Raw genomic sequence first — 16,037 nt, 5'->3', positions numbered from 1 at the left:
ACGCCGGTCGCCGGCGCTCGGCGGCCACAAGGCGCATCAGGCGCTGGCCCGGGCTGCCGCGGGGAGGTGGCGGCGGGGCTGGTGGCGCGCACTGCCTGCTGGGAGTTGTAGTCTCCGCGGGGAGGCGGCAGCGCCCTCGGGGCGGCACCGACGGGGCGCTCGGCCGCCGCCACCGCAGCCGGCGCACGGCGTCACTGCCTTTCCTGCGGTGCGTAGCGCTGCGCGACGCTTCGAGGAGGCAACAGCGTTCAGTGCCCTGGGCCTCTTCTTTTCCAAACTCTCTGGTAAAGGCGCGAGTGAGCCCAGCACCGCGTTTCTCCCGGCCCTCAACGCGTGCTTACGTACACGTACGCGTCATTCCACGCGTTTTGCTACTGTTAGTATCATAAACTTCGGCGTGAGGTTATGAAAATGTATTTCGAATGTCTTTCCAGACAGCCGCTGGATTTTCTCTTCAGGTGTTTCTCGGCTTACTGATTGGCAAGTGCAGTTACACCGGCAGTTTCAGACCGTGCCGAGGGACCCGGGCCAGAGCCGCGCGCTGCCCGGGGGAAAACGGCGGCAGGCTGCTGGCGTAGGGCCGGCCCGCCTCCCGCTGCCCGCGGGTCTTCCCAGCGGGGGCGCACCGCGGCAGGGAGCAGGGCCCGCTGGGTGTGCGGTGCGGGAGGACTCGGCAGCAGCCGGCACGGCCCGGGCGGGAGACCGGCCGTACCCGGGCGGGGAGCGGACGCTGCGCAGGCGCGCGCTGTCCTGCCAGCGGCGGAGCGCCGCGCACGGCGGGAGGGGCGGAGCCGGCCGGGGCGGGGCCGGGGCGGGCGGGGCGGCCGCCGCTGCGCGCCGGCAGTGCGCATGGAGCGGGCGGCGGCGATGCTCTCCTGCTGGGGAGCCGCGCTGGGGGCCGCCGTCTCCCTCCCTGTCCTCCTCCTCGTGGCAGCGCCCTACATCAGGTGCGTCTGACCGAGCGCGGCCCCGGCCTTTCGCGCGTGTACGAGTAGCGGCGGAGGCCTCCGCCCCGCGGCGCGGCGGGTGCGGGCGGGCGGAGCTGGCGTGCGCCGCCTCTCACGGCGGTCAGGTCTGCCTGTCTGTTTGCTTGACGGGAGTACGGGTAAGACGGATTCCCTCTCCGTAGCCCGCGCTGGGGCAGGGCGTCATTCGCCCTTCCCCAGCTCCAGCGCCTCAGCAACACTCACGCGCTCGCGACAGGAGCTGGGGCGCTCCTGGGGCTCGGCCCAGCCCTGGCACTGGCGGCGGCGCGTGGCTCGGTGGCCTCCCGCCGCCTCCGGCCGCGCGGATCTTACGCTGGGGTCTGTCCCGGGCCCCGGAGCCGGCGGGGCTCGGAGAGAGGCGGCCGCCGCGCCGGGGTGCCCGGGGGGCGGGGCCCGCGTTCTCCTCACGGCGCCGCGGCGGAACCCATTGGCCCAGTCTCCGGAGTTGGCGGCGGCAGCCAATGGGAGCCGTGGTCCCACCGGACGCAAGGGCGGGGCGGCGGGGCGGGGCGGGGTCCGGGGAGGCGGGTCCGGGCTCAGGCCGGGGCCCCGCCGGTGTTCGAAAAGCGGGGCGAGGGTTGGAGGGCGAGTGGGAACCTGGCCCGGTCACGACACGATCGTGATCAGCCTCTTCAGGTAACGACGCCCGTGACTGCCCGGGGCCCTGAGCGCAGCGGTCAGCCGACCGCTGGGGCGAGACCTGGGGCGGTGGGTGCCCAGCGCTGGCCCGAGTCCCCTGCGGAGGGAAGCAGCCCTCGGACGGTGACTGCGCCGCCCTCTCTTGCAGGAGGTATGTCGCCGGGGGACAGTGTAAGTCAGCAGCCAAGCTGGAGGGGAAGGTGGTGATAATCACAGGAGCCAACACGGGCATCGGGAAGGAGACTGCCAGAGACCTCGCACGAAGAGGCAAGTCGCCGGCCTTCATCAGCAGGCGTCCCCGCGCGGCTGATGAGCGTGTGCCTGTGCACCAGTGGTCCCTTTTCTGGATCTAAGGGAGGAGTATTTTATGCTCACGTTTAAGTGAGTGGGACTCCAAAGTTATTTCAGATGAGCCCCAGTGTTGCTTCTCCAGAGGCTGTAACCACGTAGGTGCAAGTCCCCAGTTCTTCAGCTGGTTTCATTGCTTGGACTCCAAAAATGTGTCTTGTGACAGGGAAATGCTCTGCACTGCAACTGTTTTTTGAGGGGACTGGGGAAGTTCCTGGTTTCGCTGGGTTCTGCTTGTATGAAGCTGGGAAATGCCAGAGGTCCACTGCTATGTGCTTTAGTTATTCGTATTTCAAGCTAGTTTGGTTTAAATGCTTTTTGGGTAACTGGTAAGGAGATTAATCACAATCCATTTAGAAATTACTCTGGCTGGAATCCAAGTACCTTCATGTGCTCCTGGCTTGATGTTCCCCTTACAGTGGCAGGTATAACCCTATCATACCAGCATTGTGGTACGCACTTCTGACCTGGGAGAACCTGGACAGAGGCACTTCAGATGTGCTTTTTCCTGGTCTGAAAACAGCTTTGGGCTGGATCAGAGCTAACAACATAGTAGGAAAGGCTTTGTCCCTCCCAGCCGCTCCCCTGACTGATGCCAGTTCCCTAAAGAAACAATACGTTGTTTGTAAGCGGTGTGTGTAGTCAGCCTGCTTGTCATAGCTTTGATCATCCAGTGTGTTCCAGTGATCTCAGTTTCTGTTTCTGCTTTTTTCCCCCCTTACAGGTGCGAGGGTGATTGTTGCTTGCAGAGACATAGCGAAGGCAGAAGCTGCAGCCAGTGAAATCCGAGCTGAGACAGGGAACCAGCAAGTCATTGTGAAAAAACTGGACTTGGCTGATACGAAGTCCATCTGGGAGTTTGCTGAGAAATTCCTAGCAGGTATAGTCTCTAGATCCTTCTTTTTGGTGAGAATGTTTTACTGAGGACTGCTGTCTGCTCTTCTAGCAAATGCCAAATCCCTGACCTGCATATCTCTGTACCATGTTGGGTACTGTGGCTCACAGCAGGGACTTGTCAGAGGCCATGAGCTAGTTTGTAGTAGGAGACTTAGCCTTATTTTATTGAGGCGATGTGGCTGCAACTCAGACGGGCCCACTCAGGTGGGGTTTTTTTGGCCGACTTGTGCCACGTTCTTGTCTTTCTTTGGTCTCTGTTTGCCTGCATAAGGATGTCTGTTGATTCTTGCAGAGGAGAAGGAACTCCATATTCTCATTAATAACGCTGGGGTAATGTTATGTCCTTACTCCAAGACTGCTGATGGCTTTGAGATGCACCTGGGAGTCAATCATCTTGGTAAGGCCAGTGGAGTCATGTTTGCATTTGATATCTGTGGCAAAATGCCAGAGGAAAATCCTGCTTTCAGATTTTCTCTTCCTTATCTTCCCTTCTTAGGGAAGAATGGAAGGCCAGAGTTAGAGTTCTGGAGATGCATTGCAATGTATTTGCTTATCATGGGTTTAAGATACAGTTTAAGTATCTGTACATGTTACCTGGGACATTTGGAATGTATGACAGCTCCAGCTTTTTGAAGCTGAGGAGCATAACTTAATGGCCCCAAAAAAGTTTAGCCATTGATTCAGGGGGGGTGTCTTCTTTTCCCTGGACTTGAAACGAGGGCAGCAGTAAGATATAACATTTAAGTAATATGTTGTAAGTACTTTGAGATTCCAGCAGGGGAACCCTTCAGAGAAGGATGACATTTCCTCTCACCCCTCCTAGGTCATTTTCTCTTGACCTTCCTATTGCTGGAGCGCCTGAAGCAGTCTGCCCCAGCCCGCATAGTGAACGTGTCCTCACTGGCTCATCACGGAGGCCGAATCCGCTTCCATGATCTCCATGGTGAGAAGAGCTACAATCGTGGCCTCGCCTACTGTCACAGCAAATTGGCTAACGTGCTCTTCACCCGGGAGCTGGCAAGGCGACTGCAAGGTAAGTCCCAGAGGAGAGCAGAGTGTTTTTCCGCTTGGCTTTTGAGCACCATGCATGAGGAGAGTGGATTGAAGAAAGGTCTGGAAATTGGCTATGCAGAAATGAAATGGTTTGAGGCAAGGGTCACTGACAGCTCTTTGCAGGAAGAAAATATCTCCTGTCTGTGGAACCAGGAGACTCGAAACACTAATTGTCTTTACAACAACAGGGCAGAGGAGTTCAGTAGTGTGGCACAGTTGAATGTATTTAGTTTTTCTTTGGCACTTGTCAAAAACTAGCTGCATCCATGCAAACAATTGTGGTATGTGGGTGGAAGCTGAAAAAACAGAAGGAGCTGAACTACAACTGCAGTCTCCAATAGAAAAGGTAATGCATACTCAGCTGCCTCAAATGTTGATGGCCTGTAGAACAGAAGCATAGGACTAGACAGTACCTCTTAAGTCACAACATCTGTCACAGCCATGTCATTCAGTCCTTTTCATAAACTAACATAGTATTTATTTTACTAAAACAGAAGCAGTGTCTTCTCTAGGAAATTAGTATTACAGTAAATCAAAAGAAGCTGGTGTTCTCAAAAGCCTGATGGAAACTGCTGTTGTTTTAGTACCCAGGCCCTCTAGCATATTGTTTTGCGGAAGGCATGTGGTGACTGCAGTGTTTGGAAGGGAGCGGGGAATGCTCCAGCAAGCAGTAACTACAGAGGACTTGACTTACTCTCCCTGTGTCCATGCCTGGACTCCTCCTTTAAGTTATAGAATATCTGCAGGTAGAATTGAGGAGTATATTACACCTTTTTTTTTAAAGGCAGTTTGATGCATGCAGATTTGTCCTGGACTACTGTCTTTTGCCATAGGCACTAAAGTCACAGCAAACGCTCTCCATCCTGGTTCCGTCCATTCTGAGTTGGTCCGGCACTCATTTGTAATGACGTGGCTGTGGAAGATATTCTCATTCTTCTTGAAGACACCCTGGGAAGGAGCTCAGACCAGTATCTACTGTGCAGTAGCAGAGGAGCTTGACTCTGTGACAGGACAGTATTTCAGGTGGGTGCAAGCTGATGGAAGGCAACCGTGTTGGCTGGGTAAAATGAGACTTACTGTCATTCTTCATTAAGAAGGGACTGGGTAAGAGGCTGGCTGGTAAGATTGAGGGTGACAAGTATTAGAACATTACCCCTTCCAGGTCTGTTCAGTGGATGTCGTGTTAGAAGAAATCCCTGACCTGTGCAACGCTGCACACAACAGCAGGTCCTTTAGTGCTAGGAATATCACTGAACTCAAAGTGCAGGAATGGCTGTCACATGCTCAGAGCTCTAATCCTGATCTGCCTGAGACTTGGGCAAATCACTTTTCAGTAGAGCTGTTTAGTTAATGAGGTCACTTGAGTCAATCCTGGGAAGACCACTTTGGTTCTCTTTGTAGTTTCACCCCACTGGAGCAGAAGGGGCCTGTGCTCCCAGGGAGCTGGGAGGGCTCATGGTGCTGCAGAGCAAGGAGGTGAGATTTTCAGGACTGGCATGTGACAAAATAACTTGATTCTCCAGTGTGACAGACCCATCAGCTGTGAGGGACTCCTGCTAGGATGCTTATCAATCTGTCCTGTAAACTGTAGTGTAGCTCCCACTACAAACCCTGTTGTTTCTTGACTTTGACTTACTCTGGGACCCCACATAGCCATGCCTTTTTCCCCTCACCAAAACTACAGCCCAGAGCACTGCCAAGTCATCATAATCCTAGATTTGAAGCCTGCCATTTGAACAGCTTCATTCAGATGTGTCTGTCAGCTTCCCACTGAGTGTAGAGCAGTGTAACAATACTGGTTTTGGGAAATGGTCATGAAAAGGTGTTTTGTTTTGTTTTTAATTCACCTGGATACTGTTGGAGCCTTTCCTTCTTTGCAGAGCTTTCCTCTTGTGGTATGTGACTGGATTAGCCTCTGTAATGACTTTGTCTGATCTTCACTTGGGAGTTTGTACCATCTTAATCAGACTTGAATATATAAATAGATGTCTTAATCTTCCCTGGATGACTGTCTGTCCCAGGATATAAATGGAGCATTTATGTGCTAGAGTACAGAAAACTGGTGGATTTTAAACTCATAAAAGTAAGGAGTTTTGGACTTGGGGGGAAATTAATAGCTTCAACAGTAATTCACAAATTATGTTAGCCTAAAATCCTTTTCACTTTCCAGGCAATAGAATATAAAGCACACGTATAGACATCAAGAAAAGAATCTGCATGCCACAGCAAGACAGGTGGAATCCACCAGATTAATTTCAGGAACATCAGAGACCGTGCACTTGGAGCTCTAAAAACACAGGGCTGGATAGAAATCTTTCTTAGAAGATGCAATTTCCTCTGTTCTCTTAAACTCCTATGTTACTGAGCATCTAGCATTACAGCTGAGGACACAGGATTCCTATTCCAGACAGAGTGCTATCTGATTGCAGGAGCTGAGAAGAAAGGAGCCACAGTTGAGAGGATAATGGAAAAGGGGATAACCATACATGGTTATTACAGTGTTATTCTGGGGCAGCGTTGCCTTTCATGCAATGGCAATACAGTGAGATGAATAGAAGGGGATAAATAGTTTAGAATGAAGTGCTGTTCAAGTGGCTTTTTTGTAGTGTTTGCTAGAAAAGGTGCTCTGGTTAGCATTTATAGCCCTTTTTAGTGGTATTAATAAGAATTTACACTGAAGAGTATATAGTAGAGCATATATAGGTTACTTTAAGGGTTGAGACAACAGATAGAGCTAGACTTGCTTGGCAGTTCTTGGTGCCGTGCAGGAAGACTCGCCCCTAGCCAGCTGGAAATAAAGTTTTCTCAAGGTGGCTTAGCACCAACCCTTGCTCATTTGCTGGATAGCCTCCCACCCTTCTTCAAGTGGTCTTGAAGTTAAGCTGCTAGAAAGCAACTCCCTTATCTTACCACAGACATTTCAGTGTACTAATGCAGACAGAGATCTTTGACCTAAAAAATAAAATAAAATAGTATGTTCCCCTTACAGTGATTGCCAGCCAGCATATGTATCTCCACGGGGTCGGGATGATGAGACAGCAAAGAAGCTCTGGAGTGTTAGCTGCGAGCTCCTCGGCATCCAGTGGGACTGAGCAGTGCAGACCTCAAGTGTGTACCTGGCTGAGCCCAGCGATGCTTCTCCTGGGAAGAGCACTGCTGAGAGACCTCAAGACCAGAATGCAGATACTTCAGCTGCCCTCGTGATGTCTCTGTGAACACAACCGAATGTGAATTTCTGGAATATTACACTTAAGGATTTAGATTAGTAAGCAACCAGTCACCCTTCCTAGCGGGAGAATTAGAGCAGTGATGCAGGGAACAACCTTTGCTTGGTGTCATCTCTCACAACAGCCAGAGGCTATTGTTCTTTGGCTTTAGAATAGAAATGGAGGTTGCAGTCTTAAGTTTAGATTATGAAGTAACAAAGAATTACCTTTATTTAAATTTTTTTCCTAACAGTAACAGTAAAAAGGTAGGACTCTAAACTTATGATGTGAGATTATTTTCAGTTCCTAGTATTTGACCTGGCAGAGTGAAAAGTACTTTAGGATACTAGATTTTCTGGCAATTACATGTAATACAAATGCTCTCAAGCACACAGAAACAGGTGCTGGCCTTTTTGTGCCCAGCATTAGGTAAAGTTTTTAACTGGAATCAATGATTTTTCTCTGTATTCTCTGTAAGAAGCTGGACCCTAGCCACTAAAGTATCCTGGCCCCAAATGCCCATTGATTGCAGTAAGTTAACTGAGGGTTGGCATATCTTTTGAGAACCCAGGTCTCAGTGCAGGCGACTGGGAGGTTAAAAGCTGCAGGAACACCACAATTGTGCACAGGCAAGTTACCTTATTTAAAAAAAAAAAAATTAACATCGCTCCTGTGAAGCATTGAGCAAAGATGGTGTAAAAGTTGTCACAATAAATCCCCCCAGCTGCACTTTGCATTACTTTAGAACCTAGAAAAGAAAGCAGAATGAGTGAAGAACATCTCAACTATGTTAAAAAAATACTAAACAACTTCAGCTGAGACTTCAGCTTTAAATGACAGCAAACTACATAGAGCTAAATAGCTGAAGCAGAGGTCAGGACTATCTTGATATTATGGTCAAGTTAGCTACAGGAGAGGAAAGTAAGACTTGCACAGAAATCCTTATGTCTGTCTGCCCAACAGTTACTGGCCTCAGCTGGCCAAGGCTTCCAGCCTGGCCTTGCAGTACCACACACCTGCACTTCCAAAAGGCAGCTGAGTGAATCCACATAGTAATGGGACTGCTCTGTTGGAACTCTAGTGCAAATTCCTAGAGTGTGATCCATAATCAGAGATTATTTCTGAAGGAGTTAAGGAGTTAGAAAACAAGTGCTGCAGCTCATTGGGTCACCTTCCGCTTCTGAAAAATAATCTGGAAGTTTTTGGACTTGCATATGAGCATGCCACTGTGACCAACTGCCAGTTTTGGGAATCAAATGCTAATTTTATGATTAATTCTTTCTGCCTGGATGCTATCTATGCAGATCAGTCCTGTGCTACCTCTGAGCAATACTAAATAAAGCCATTTTCCTTTTACAACTTTCAGAAATGTTGAATCAGTTTAGTTGGTGTTGCTGTTATCTGGACCTGCCTTACTAATGTAGAGAACTCCACTTGGATAACATTTTGAAGTCCCTTTGTGTTTCTCCCTGTTGCTCTACCTTTTTTCCTCCCTCTTCATGCTTCATCTTGAATATGAAGCTAAATCCACAAGTACAATGTAGCACTAGAATGTTACCTGGCATTGCACGCTTGGCCTGCTTTCTCTGTGTGCAATTCTCCAATCTTGGAAGTGGCTTTCAGGAGCAACAGAAACCATTTAAAAAAACCCAGAAAGTGGCTCTAGGCTGAAATATTTTGCCCTTGCAGGTCAATGCTCTTCTCAAAGAAGTCTGATTGATAGTAGATATAACTTAAGACATATAACTACACGTTTCCATAGACACACACCCACTGTTCTTGACCTTGGGCAAGTCATTTATACCTTCTTCTAGGTTGATCTGTAAAATAAGGGAACTAAAGCTCATTTAGCTGTCTCAAAGGGAGGCTTGTAAGGGAGAGTTAGATTAACTTGCAAAGCTCTCTAAAGAGGATTAACTAGTCTGTGAGAGTACACGTATGAGGCTGAGCTAGCTACCTAGCTACCGGGAGGACTTCTAAAGATGTGATATTCCAACTGATGGACATTAAGGACACTGTAGCAGAGAGAAATTTTGCATGACAGAACAATTCTCCCCCTTTAATTACTCTGCTAAGCACAGCCAAAAGCAAACTAGAGATCTAGAAAGAGATCCCCAGCTATGCTGAGATAAAAACCAAACAGAAGATACATTAACAGTCATAATACTTTATTCTCTTTTTCATTGTAAACAAATCTTGGTCATTAATAGAGAAGTTATTTTTAACTGGCAGTACTCAATCCCTTTTTGATGCTCAGAAATTCAAAGCCCCTTGATAATTGCACTATTCGTGACACAAGGCAGTTAGTCAGGTTCAAAATTCCAGTTCTGCTGGTAAGAGAAAGACCCCTACAATTCCAGGTTAAGAATATCAAATTACAACAAACACTATATAAAGTGCATAAGGTACAGTGCAGAGAGGTCAGGAAGAAAAACAGGTACAGAACTGACTGGTCTGCATGGCAAACTCCACTCTGTGCTCTATACAGCTGAAGGAACTCGAGCAGAAAAGTAGGTAGTACAGCAATGCAGATCTGGATACCCACAAACAGTAAAGCCTCCTCCCCATAATTAGAGATCTGGAAATGATCGAAGACATGGGTAGTGTCATGTTTTAGGATTAGCCTAATGGCTATAATCTGATGGAAAGCTAGGTCAGTCTGAACAAGAAAACAAAAGCAGCTTTCATTAGTATTGCTCACTAATGAGATAAATGAAAATCTGTGGTCAGGAGATTCTGAAAGCTAAATGTGGTCATTTCTGACCGCTTAGCTCCGAGACATTTCTAGCCCTGCTCTAGTGAGCGGAGCATCTCAGAGAGGTGTTTGTGTCAGTGGGGCACTGCTCATGAAACCCTAAAGGAGATGGACCAAGTCCTTCCCAATACCACGGAAGTCTGTTCTGTCACTATAGTGAGCTTGGGGATAGTGCAAAACTCAAATTATTTGACAGTCTCAATTATTTTATGGACTAAAACTATTTACAGTTATACTACACTTCAGAAAACCTGTTGTTTCTTTTGAAGTAAATAACTAAACTTTTTAACAAAAAAGTGAACTAGTTTTCCTACCTCTTGTGCTGAAATACATGTAAACAGCAAACACAAACTCTTGTAGAGTGCCTTGTTTTGTTCTGTTTCTTTTTGAAGGTCTACCTTTCTTCTGCCCATTTCTTATATCCCAGTCACGGTTGCAGAGAAGCAGCTGCTTTTTTCAGCATCCCTGAACACAGCCATTACACAAAGATTCCTGCTTTTTCATAAAACTGAGTTAACATAACACTTCCAGAGCAAAGCCTGTCAATATAGTTTATACAGTATGTCTAGTTAATAAAAAATTAGTCTGATGTTCTATTGTACCTGATAGGGACAGATTATTCTGGTAAGAAACAAAATACATCCCTGTGTGACATGGATACAGACTGTCTGATGAACTTTACCACAGCTTGCTCTATCCGTATTTTCTGCTATACTTGATGAAAAACTGTGGAAATTTACTGGCAACTGTTCAGTGATAAAGCTGCATTGCAACAATTTATTGGCTATTACCACAGCAAAGAAAGAGGTGCGTGATTTTTCAACTATTTTAAAGGATTATATTCCCTTTGTACTCCCCTTACAGGCTATGCCCTTTATAACTTCATCCATCTAGTAAGGGCCCAAATGCCATATGTAAGTACGGCACACATCAGACAGTGTGACTGGTAAGTAGAAACCTGCCATGAAGAATGGGTTCCTACCTTTTCAAACGAACTAAAGAAACTAGGCATTGTACTGGGTGGGGGGAGGGGGGAAGAGTAGCAATGGTTTGTATAGAGGCTTACAAAAAAAATCTCTGAATTTCAGTCTATGTAAAAGATGATCTCCCCAGTCTTGAAAAAGTTTACAGGAAACCCATAATCACAAAAAGGTTTATACTCTAGATTTCATTGAGTTGATGAGATTTTTTCTGTCCTCTCTATATAGGTTTTCTGGATTAAAAAAAAAACCCAACATACAATTAAGTTCAGTGCCTTTCAAAAAAAAAAATCAACCAAAAATACCCCAAAAAACCAACAAAAAAACCACCCCCAAACCAGAAGTGGAAGTGCTCTCTTCCATATACCTAAATTCTTGTTTGTTCAGTTTGAAACAGCCTCCCTCCCCCCCATCAAAAAGATAGCCAAAAAACACCCTGAGGTAGTAGTGACTGTTTGTCAAAATACAGGACTGGCACTTGTAATTTAGTTCCCTTCCTTTCACCAGAGGCACATTAGCAGCATCCATTTGCCACCAGCATCAGTCAAGAGACTTCCATTTTACCAAGAGATTGCTGAACCACATGCCTTTAAGTTGTCTTGAAGCCTTCCGCTTCCGTATCATGGTGAACGTCAATTACTTATTACTTCCTAGTGCCCTGGGGAAGCCGATTTCTCATTTTGGGCTGGTGCGCTGAGAGCCATTGGGCACAGATGGCCTTCACAACATCATCTCCGCTGTTCTCAGCCAGCTGTCGCACGTGCTGGACTAGCTGCACTGCTCTGGTCTTCTCCTGTCTCACTGAGACTAGATAGGCAGAACGCAACTTGTTGCACATCACGTAGGCCTGGATCTGAAGCAGAAGAGGCAGTCAGAACTTGGTTAGAAAGCTGTAGTAAACTAACAGGACAAGCTTAAACAAGGATTCATTGGAAATAGCTAGTTCAGAAGTGTGTTGTACAAGGTGGTAGCAGCGTATTATGAAGCAGAGCATGGCATGGAGCAGATCCCAATGTAAAAGATGGATAGACAGCTGTATTTTGTTAAGTTTGTTTCTTGTAGAAAATCCTTTACTGTATCACCATAAAATTATCATCAGGAATCCTAACTTGTGTATTCGTTTACCATATCCTCATAGCAAAGAGTCTAAACTAGTCATTTTCTTCCATTGCTTGTTCTAGAACAGCTCAAATCTTTCAGTGATCGATCTTATATAAAGGCAGAATAAAAAGCCCATATTTCAATCTACATACAACAGTGACTTTGTCAGTTGGAGCAGGACAGAGGACGGTCACAAGTCCTAAGATTTTACTCCCAGCTATGCCACTCAGGATCTATGACAATCCACAAACTCTGAGCCACAGCCTCTCCATCTATAAACATGCACCTACATATTTATCTGTGACTCTCCAGTGGCTGGTATGAAAGCTAACAAAGAAACCAACTGGTTTAGGCCTCACTTCCTCTAAGGGAAAAAGAATATCAGAATTGGAGAAGTTTTATCATTTAACTCTCGATCACAATAGAAATAGTATAATCCTGAAACAATAAGCTGAAACGGTCATCTTGGAGGTATGTCGATCCTCATCAGCTGTCTGCCATTACTAGAAACTTACATGCATCTATGTGAAAAGTTGGTTAACAAAACCAACAAACACACCAATGCATCTCTCTGAAACACTTTTCCTCCCACCATAACAAATGCCTAGCCCTCACTCTGAGGACTGTCAAGGAACTAATAAGGATAACATCAATCAGTACCTTTATGCCACAGCTCTACAGTCACAAACACCACAGCCTTGAGGAATTCACTGCGATTTCTACAATCTAGGAAGTGGCCTTCAAAACTTTGGCTTGAGTGAGGATGAGAAAGAAGATGGTGAAAGAGAGCACGTAGCCTGCAGACCAAGACTGGGCTGTTTAGCTCTTGCTAAAGGAGTTCCTCCATTGTACTTTTACTTACCTTGTTTTCATCACTGTCCATATCCTGAATCAGATTATCGAGATCCTGTATCCAAAGAAAGGAAAAGGTGTTCACATTTAGAGTGACTATAGCTTGCAAACCTTTACCCCATCAGGAACCAAACCCCTGCACAGAGGAAGGGCTGCTGAGATCACAGCTAGGTGTTTACATTGTCCCTAATGCCAGTGCTGCACATGTAGAAAATATGAAGTCCAATTCTTCCCTTTACCACAGCTTCTCCTGCCTGCCATGTCTGCAGGGTATCCCTAGAGAACACTATGAGGTCAATCTCTCATCCCCAAGCCTGATTAGCAGAACTTCATATAGGGCATCTCCTTCCTTCACTGGGATGGAAAAGACACTGTGGTAGGCAAAGGGAATCTTAAAATTGTTCCCTATGGAGGCAGGAGGTTTTTGCCTCCACACATCCTCCATGTTATCAAAGGAAGCTCATTAAAGGGAACACCTCCCACCCCAATCAGGAGCATTTGGCAGGATCCTGTGAAGCAAAGGTTCTCTTCCCATCATGGGTACTTATTTGGGAAGTGCAGGGTAGGAGCATGCTACAGCTACTTATCATTTCCTCTCACAGTAGCTTGCATAAAGGTGGGAGTGTGTGGTTTGCCTTAAACAATGCATACAGAATGCATATAGAGCCCAAAGATATGAAGGACTCACTAAAAGAGCAGCAGAGGCACCACAGAATGGTTTTCCTGTAGCCTGTGTTGTATATACCCATTTTACCTCAAAAGGGGCACAATGCAGGACAGAATTACCTCAGCAGGAATGTTCTTGAACTCATTTAGACAGTTTAGGATAATGTTATCCCCATCATTTTTTGCTGCAGCTCCAGACTCATTGACACACTTGAGGAGCTGCCGGATCTCACTGTACTTCTGCTGCTTCACCAGCTGCTTGGCCACTTTGCTGTACACTTCTGTAGCCTCCAGCTGGAAGTCCTAGAGGTAGTTGGAACATCAGAGGAACATGTTAAATGTTCTCGGCAGGTTTTCTCCCAGGGAGTCTATACAACCAAGGCAATCTCTCCTAAGGACAAAATACCACACTGTGCTCCAAGCAATCAAAGCTGTTTTGGGGCTCTCTGATTTTCCAGTCACCACTGCTCAGGGCTGGCTTAAAGGTTTTCTGTAATCACACTGGTAAAATTTAGTTTTGCTCAAGAACAGCAACACTGTTACCACCTCCTTTTCAGGCGTGGCAAAAATCAGGTTCATTTCTTTTAGCAGAAGATCTTTCCTAGGTCCCTACCCACCTCTCCCTCACTTAGCAAGCTCCCACTATATTCCTCCAGCCACCCCACCAGCCGCCACCCTTTATGTACCCCAAGAAATAGGAGGCAATTGACCACTGTACACCTCCCACATGAAGGAAGAGACGATAAAAGCTGCGGACTGATCCTGCCATGAATAAGGCAAGAAAAGGAAAAAAGGAAGGAAACAGAAGTGATGCTGGGCAGCTGGACTTGCTGCTCCATTTTTACTGGGGGTAGTGACTGCTGTTGCTGCTAAGAAGTGCTATTTTTCTAAGGTTCTCCATGTCACTGCAGACGGGCATTCTGCCTTGTACATCCTAACCTGAAAGAAGGAGCAGGGCCTGCTATATCCACAAATACTCTTTCAGTGTGCCACCTGTCCAGAAGTGGCCCTACTATACCCTCTGTCCCAGATGTGAGGCAACCGCTGACTACACTGTTTAAAGCAGTACCTTTTAGCAGCTCCTAATATATGGATGAGAAACACACAGAAAAGTTTGGAGGCTTATGAACTATGCTGACTGACAAGCACCTCTAATTCTACCCAGACATGAAGAAGGAGAGGTCCCCAGAGAGAGTTTCCAGTTAATCAGCTTTGCTCTCTCAGCCAGGAGAATAGTACAGAGATAGCCCTGGCCTTATTTATTCACTGTATCTTTGTATAGCTATTATGAACTACACAGAGCTACTGAGTCAGAGCTCTCTACTCACATCTGTGATTGTGGTTTGCCAGAGTTAATTCACTGAACAAGGTGCACAGCAAAGGAAAAGTTGTACTTAATTCCTTTGTAGGATCCAATTAGTTTGGAAGTGTCCTACTGAAGCAGCATCGTAATTTCCTTACCAAGCTTTCTCTAAATACATGGACATTTAAGACTTGAACTAGTGACTTTTCTCACAAGAGGTTTTTCTTTTTGGGGATTAAAAGACATTTTGCAAAAAAAGTCTTTTGCTTAAACAACTGCTGCTTGCAGGAGTTACTTTTGTAATAATAGTGCTTGTTATATCAAATTTTTCCATACCTGAAGGACTCTAAATGCAATCCCAAACCCCTCCTCAATGTTTTTGCCTTCCAACATGACCTGAAAAGAGAGGCACAGATGAGTTTGGGGATGCACATTCCTTTTTCATTACATACAGTTAGCTAATAATGCATTTCCAGGTTTTTCCCAGAGGCCAAAAGGCAATGCATTACTTCAACAGAAAACAGCACCATCCCAACAAGTAGAGCAAACATAGGGTCTACTGTCACACACTGATTCCCTGTGGGACATTGGGTAAGTTACAGATGGAGCTGAGCTGCAGTTAAGAATGGTTAGAATAATAGCAGTATTTGCCTTGCTTCAAAACACAATAGGATGTATAGTCAAAAGGCATGTTACTATTTGGATTTGGGATCCTCTGCCTCTGAAAGTTTGAACTTTGAGGAGAGGAGCTCCAGGTTCTCAGGTGTTCTCTGCTACTTTGAGGAAAAAACATGAATTTTTCATGAACAGTAGGTTACACACATGCACAAATAACCTGCCCATAAAAAGTACCAGAGGCTGCTCCAACCATCAAATGTTTCAACCTATATATCAACAGTATTGTTGATTATAGCATTTGAAATAGCAATACGTACCTTGCAAGCAACATCCATTTTCATGTTATTGTTTCCAAAGAGTGTGGGCAAGGAGAAACCTGTCATTTGAGAGGTTCCTGAGCTTTCACATCGATGCAGGAACTTTGTTACTTCCATCTGCAGATCAACTGTATTGATGTGCCTGGGGGGGGAGGGGGGGGAATAGCTCACTTTATTTTGAAATAGAGAAAGTGTCAATTATTATTTGTGTGAACTTACTACTTGAACACATTTCAAAATAAGACATATTTCCAAACAATAATTTAGTTACTTTTTGACTTTGTCTTTTGTGTAGCCAAGCTTGCAGCAATGAAAT

General features: G+C 46.3%; 2 protein-coding genes across 3 annotated transcripts in view; one reads left to right on the top strand and one right to left on the bottom strand.

Annotated features, from left to right (window-relative positions):
* Positions 1-844: 844 nt before the first annotated feature.
* Positions 845-11,005, top strand: LOC104262973 (retinol dehydrogenase 12). 2 transcript variants are annotated; one of them, XM_059819254.1, is made up of 7 exons: positions 845-947; positions 1,774-1,892; positions 2,698-2,853; positions 3,163-3,267; positions 3,694-3,903; positions 4,757-4,946; positions 6,913-11,005. In XM_059819254.1, the coding sequence occupies exons 1-7, from the start codon at positions 850-852 to the stop codon at positions 7,013-7,015; spliced, it is 981 nt and encodes a 326-aa protein (XP_059675237.1). In that variant the 5' UTR covers positions 845-849; the 3' UTR covers positions 7,016-11,005. The 2 variants fall into 2 exon arrangements, with proteins under 2 accessions (XP_059675237.1, XP_059675239.1); XM_059819256.1 differs by lacking the exon at positions 3,694-3,903.
* Positions 11,006-11,501: 496 nt separating this feature from the next.
* The window catches only part of ZFYVE26 (zinc finger FYVE-type containing 26), a 46,377-nt gene continuing 41,841 nt past the window's right edge, over positions 11,502-16,037 (bottom strand). Inside the window, exons 37-41 of the mRNA XM_059819174.1 lie at positions 15,722-15,863; positions 15,123-15,182; positions 13,604-13,786; positions 12,828-12,872; positions 11,502-11,717 (exon numbers count right to left, since the gene is read on the bottom strand). Coding sequence (XP_059675157.1) covers positions 11,508-11,717; positions 12,828-12,872; positions 13,604-13,786; positions 15,123-15,182; positions 15,722-15,863 — 640 coding nt within the window. The 3' untranslated portion in view covers positions 11,502-11,507. The remainder of the gene's footprint in view (positions 11,718-12,827; positions 12,873-13,603; positions 13,787-15,122; positions 15,183-15,721; positions 15,864-16,037) is intronic.

The sequence above is a fragment of the Gavia stellata genome, chromosome 7 (genome assembly GCF_030936135.1).
Source record: "Gavia stellata isolate bGavSte3 chromosome 7, bGavSte3.hap2, whole genome shotgun sequence".
NCBI classification, from domain to species: domain Eukaryota; kingdom Metazoa; phylum Chordata; class Aves; order Gaviiformes; family Gaviidae; genus Gavia; species Gavia stellata.
This window is presented reverse-complemented; position numbering and strand designations above follow the sequence as displayed.

What these genes read in the sequence shown, in the direction of transcription:
- LOC104262973 (XM_059819254.1), top strand. Translation starts at nt 850, where the DNA reads ATGGAGCGGGCGGCGGCGATGCTCTCCTGCTGGGGAGCCGCGCTGGGG. An exon ending in GTGGCAGCGCCCTACATCAG is followed by an intron (nt 948 to 1,773) that starts GTGCGTCTGACC and finishes CCTCTCTTGCAG; the next exon opens with GAGGTATGTCGCCGGGGGAC. An exon ending in CAGAGACCTCGCACGAAGAG is followed by an intron (nt 1,893 to 2,697) that starts GCAAGTCGCCGG and finishes CCCCCCTTACAG; the next exon opens with GTGCGAGGGTGATTGTTGCT.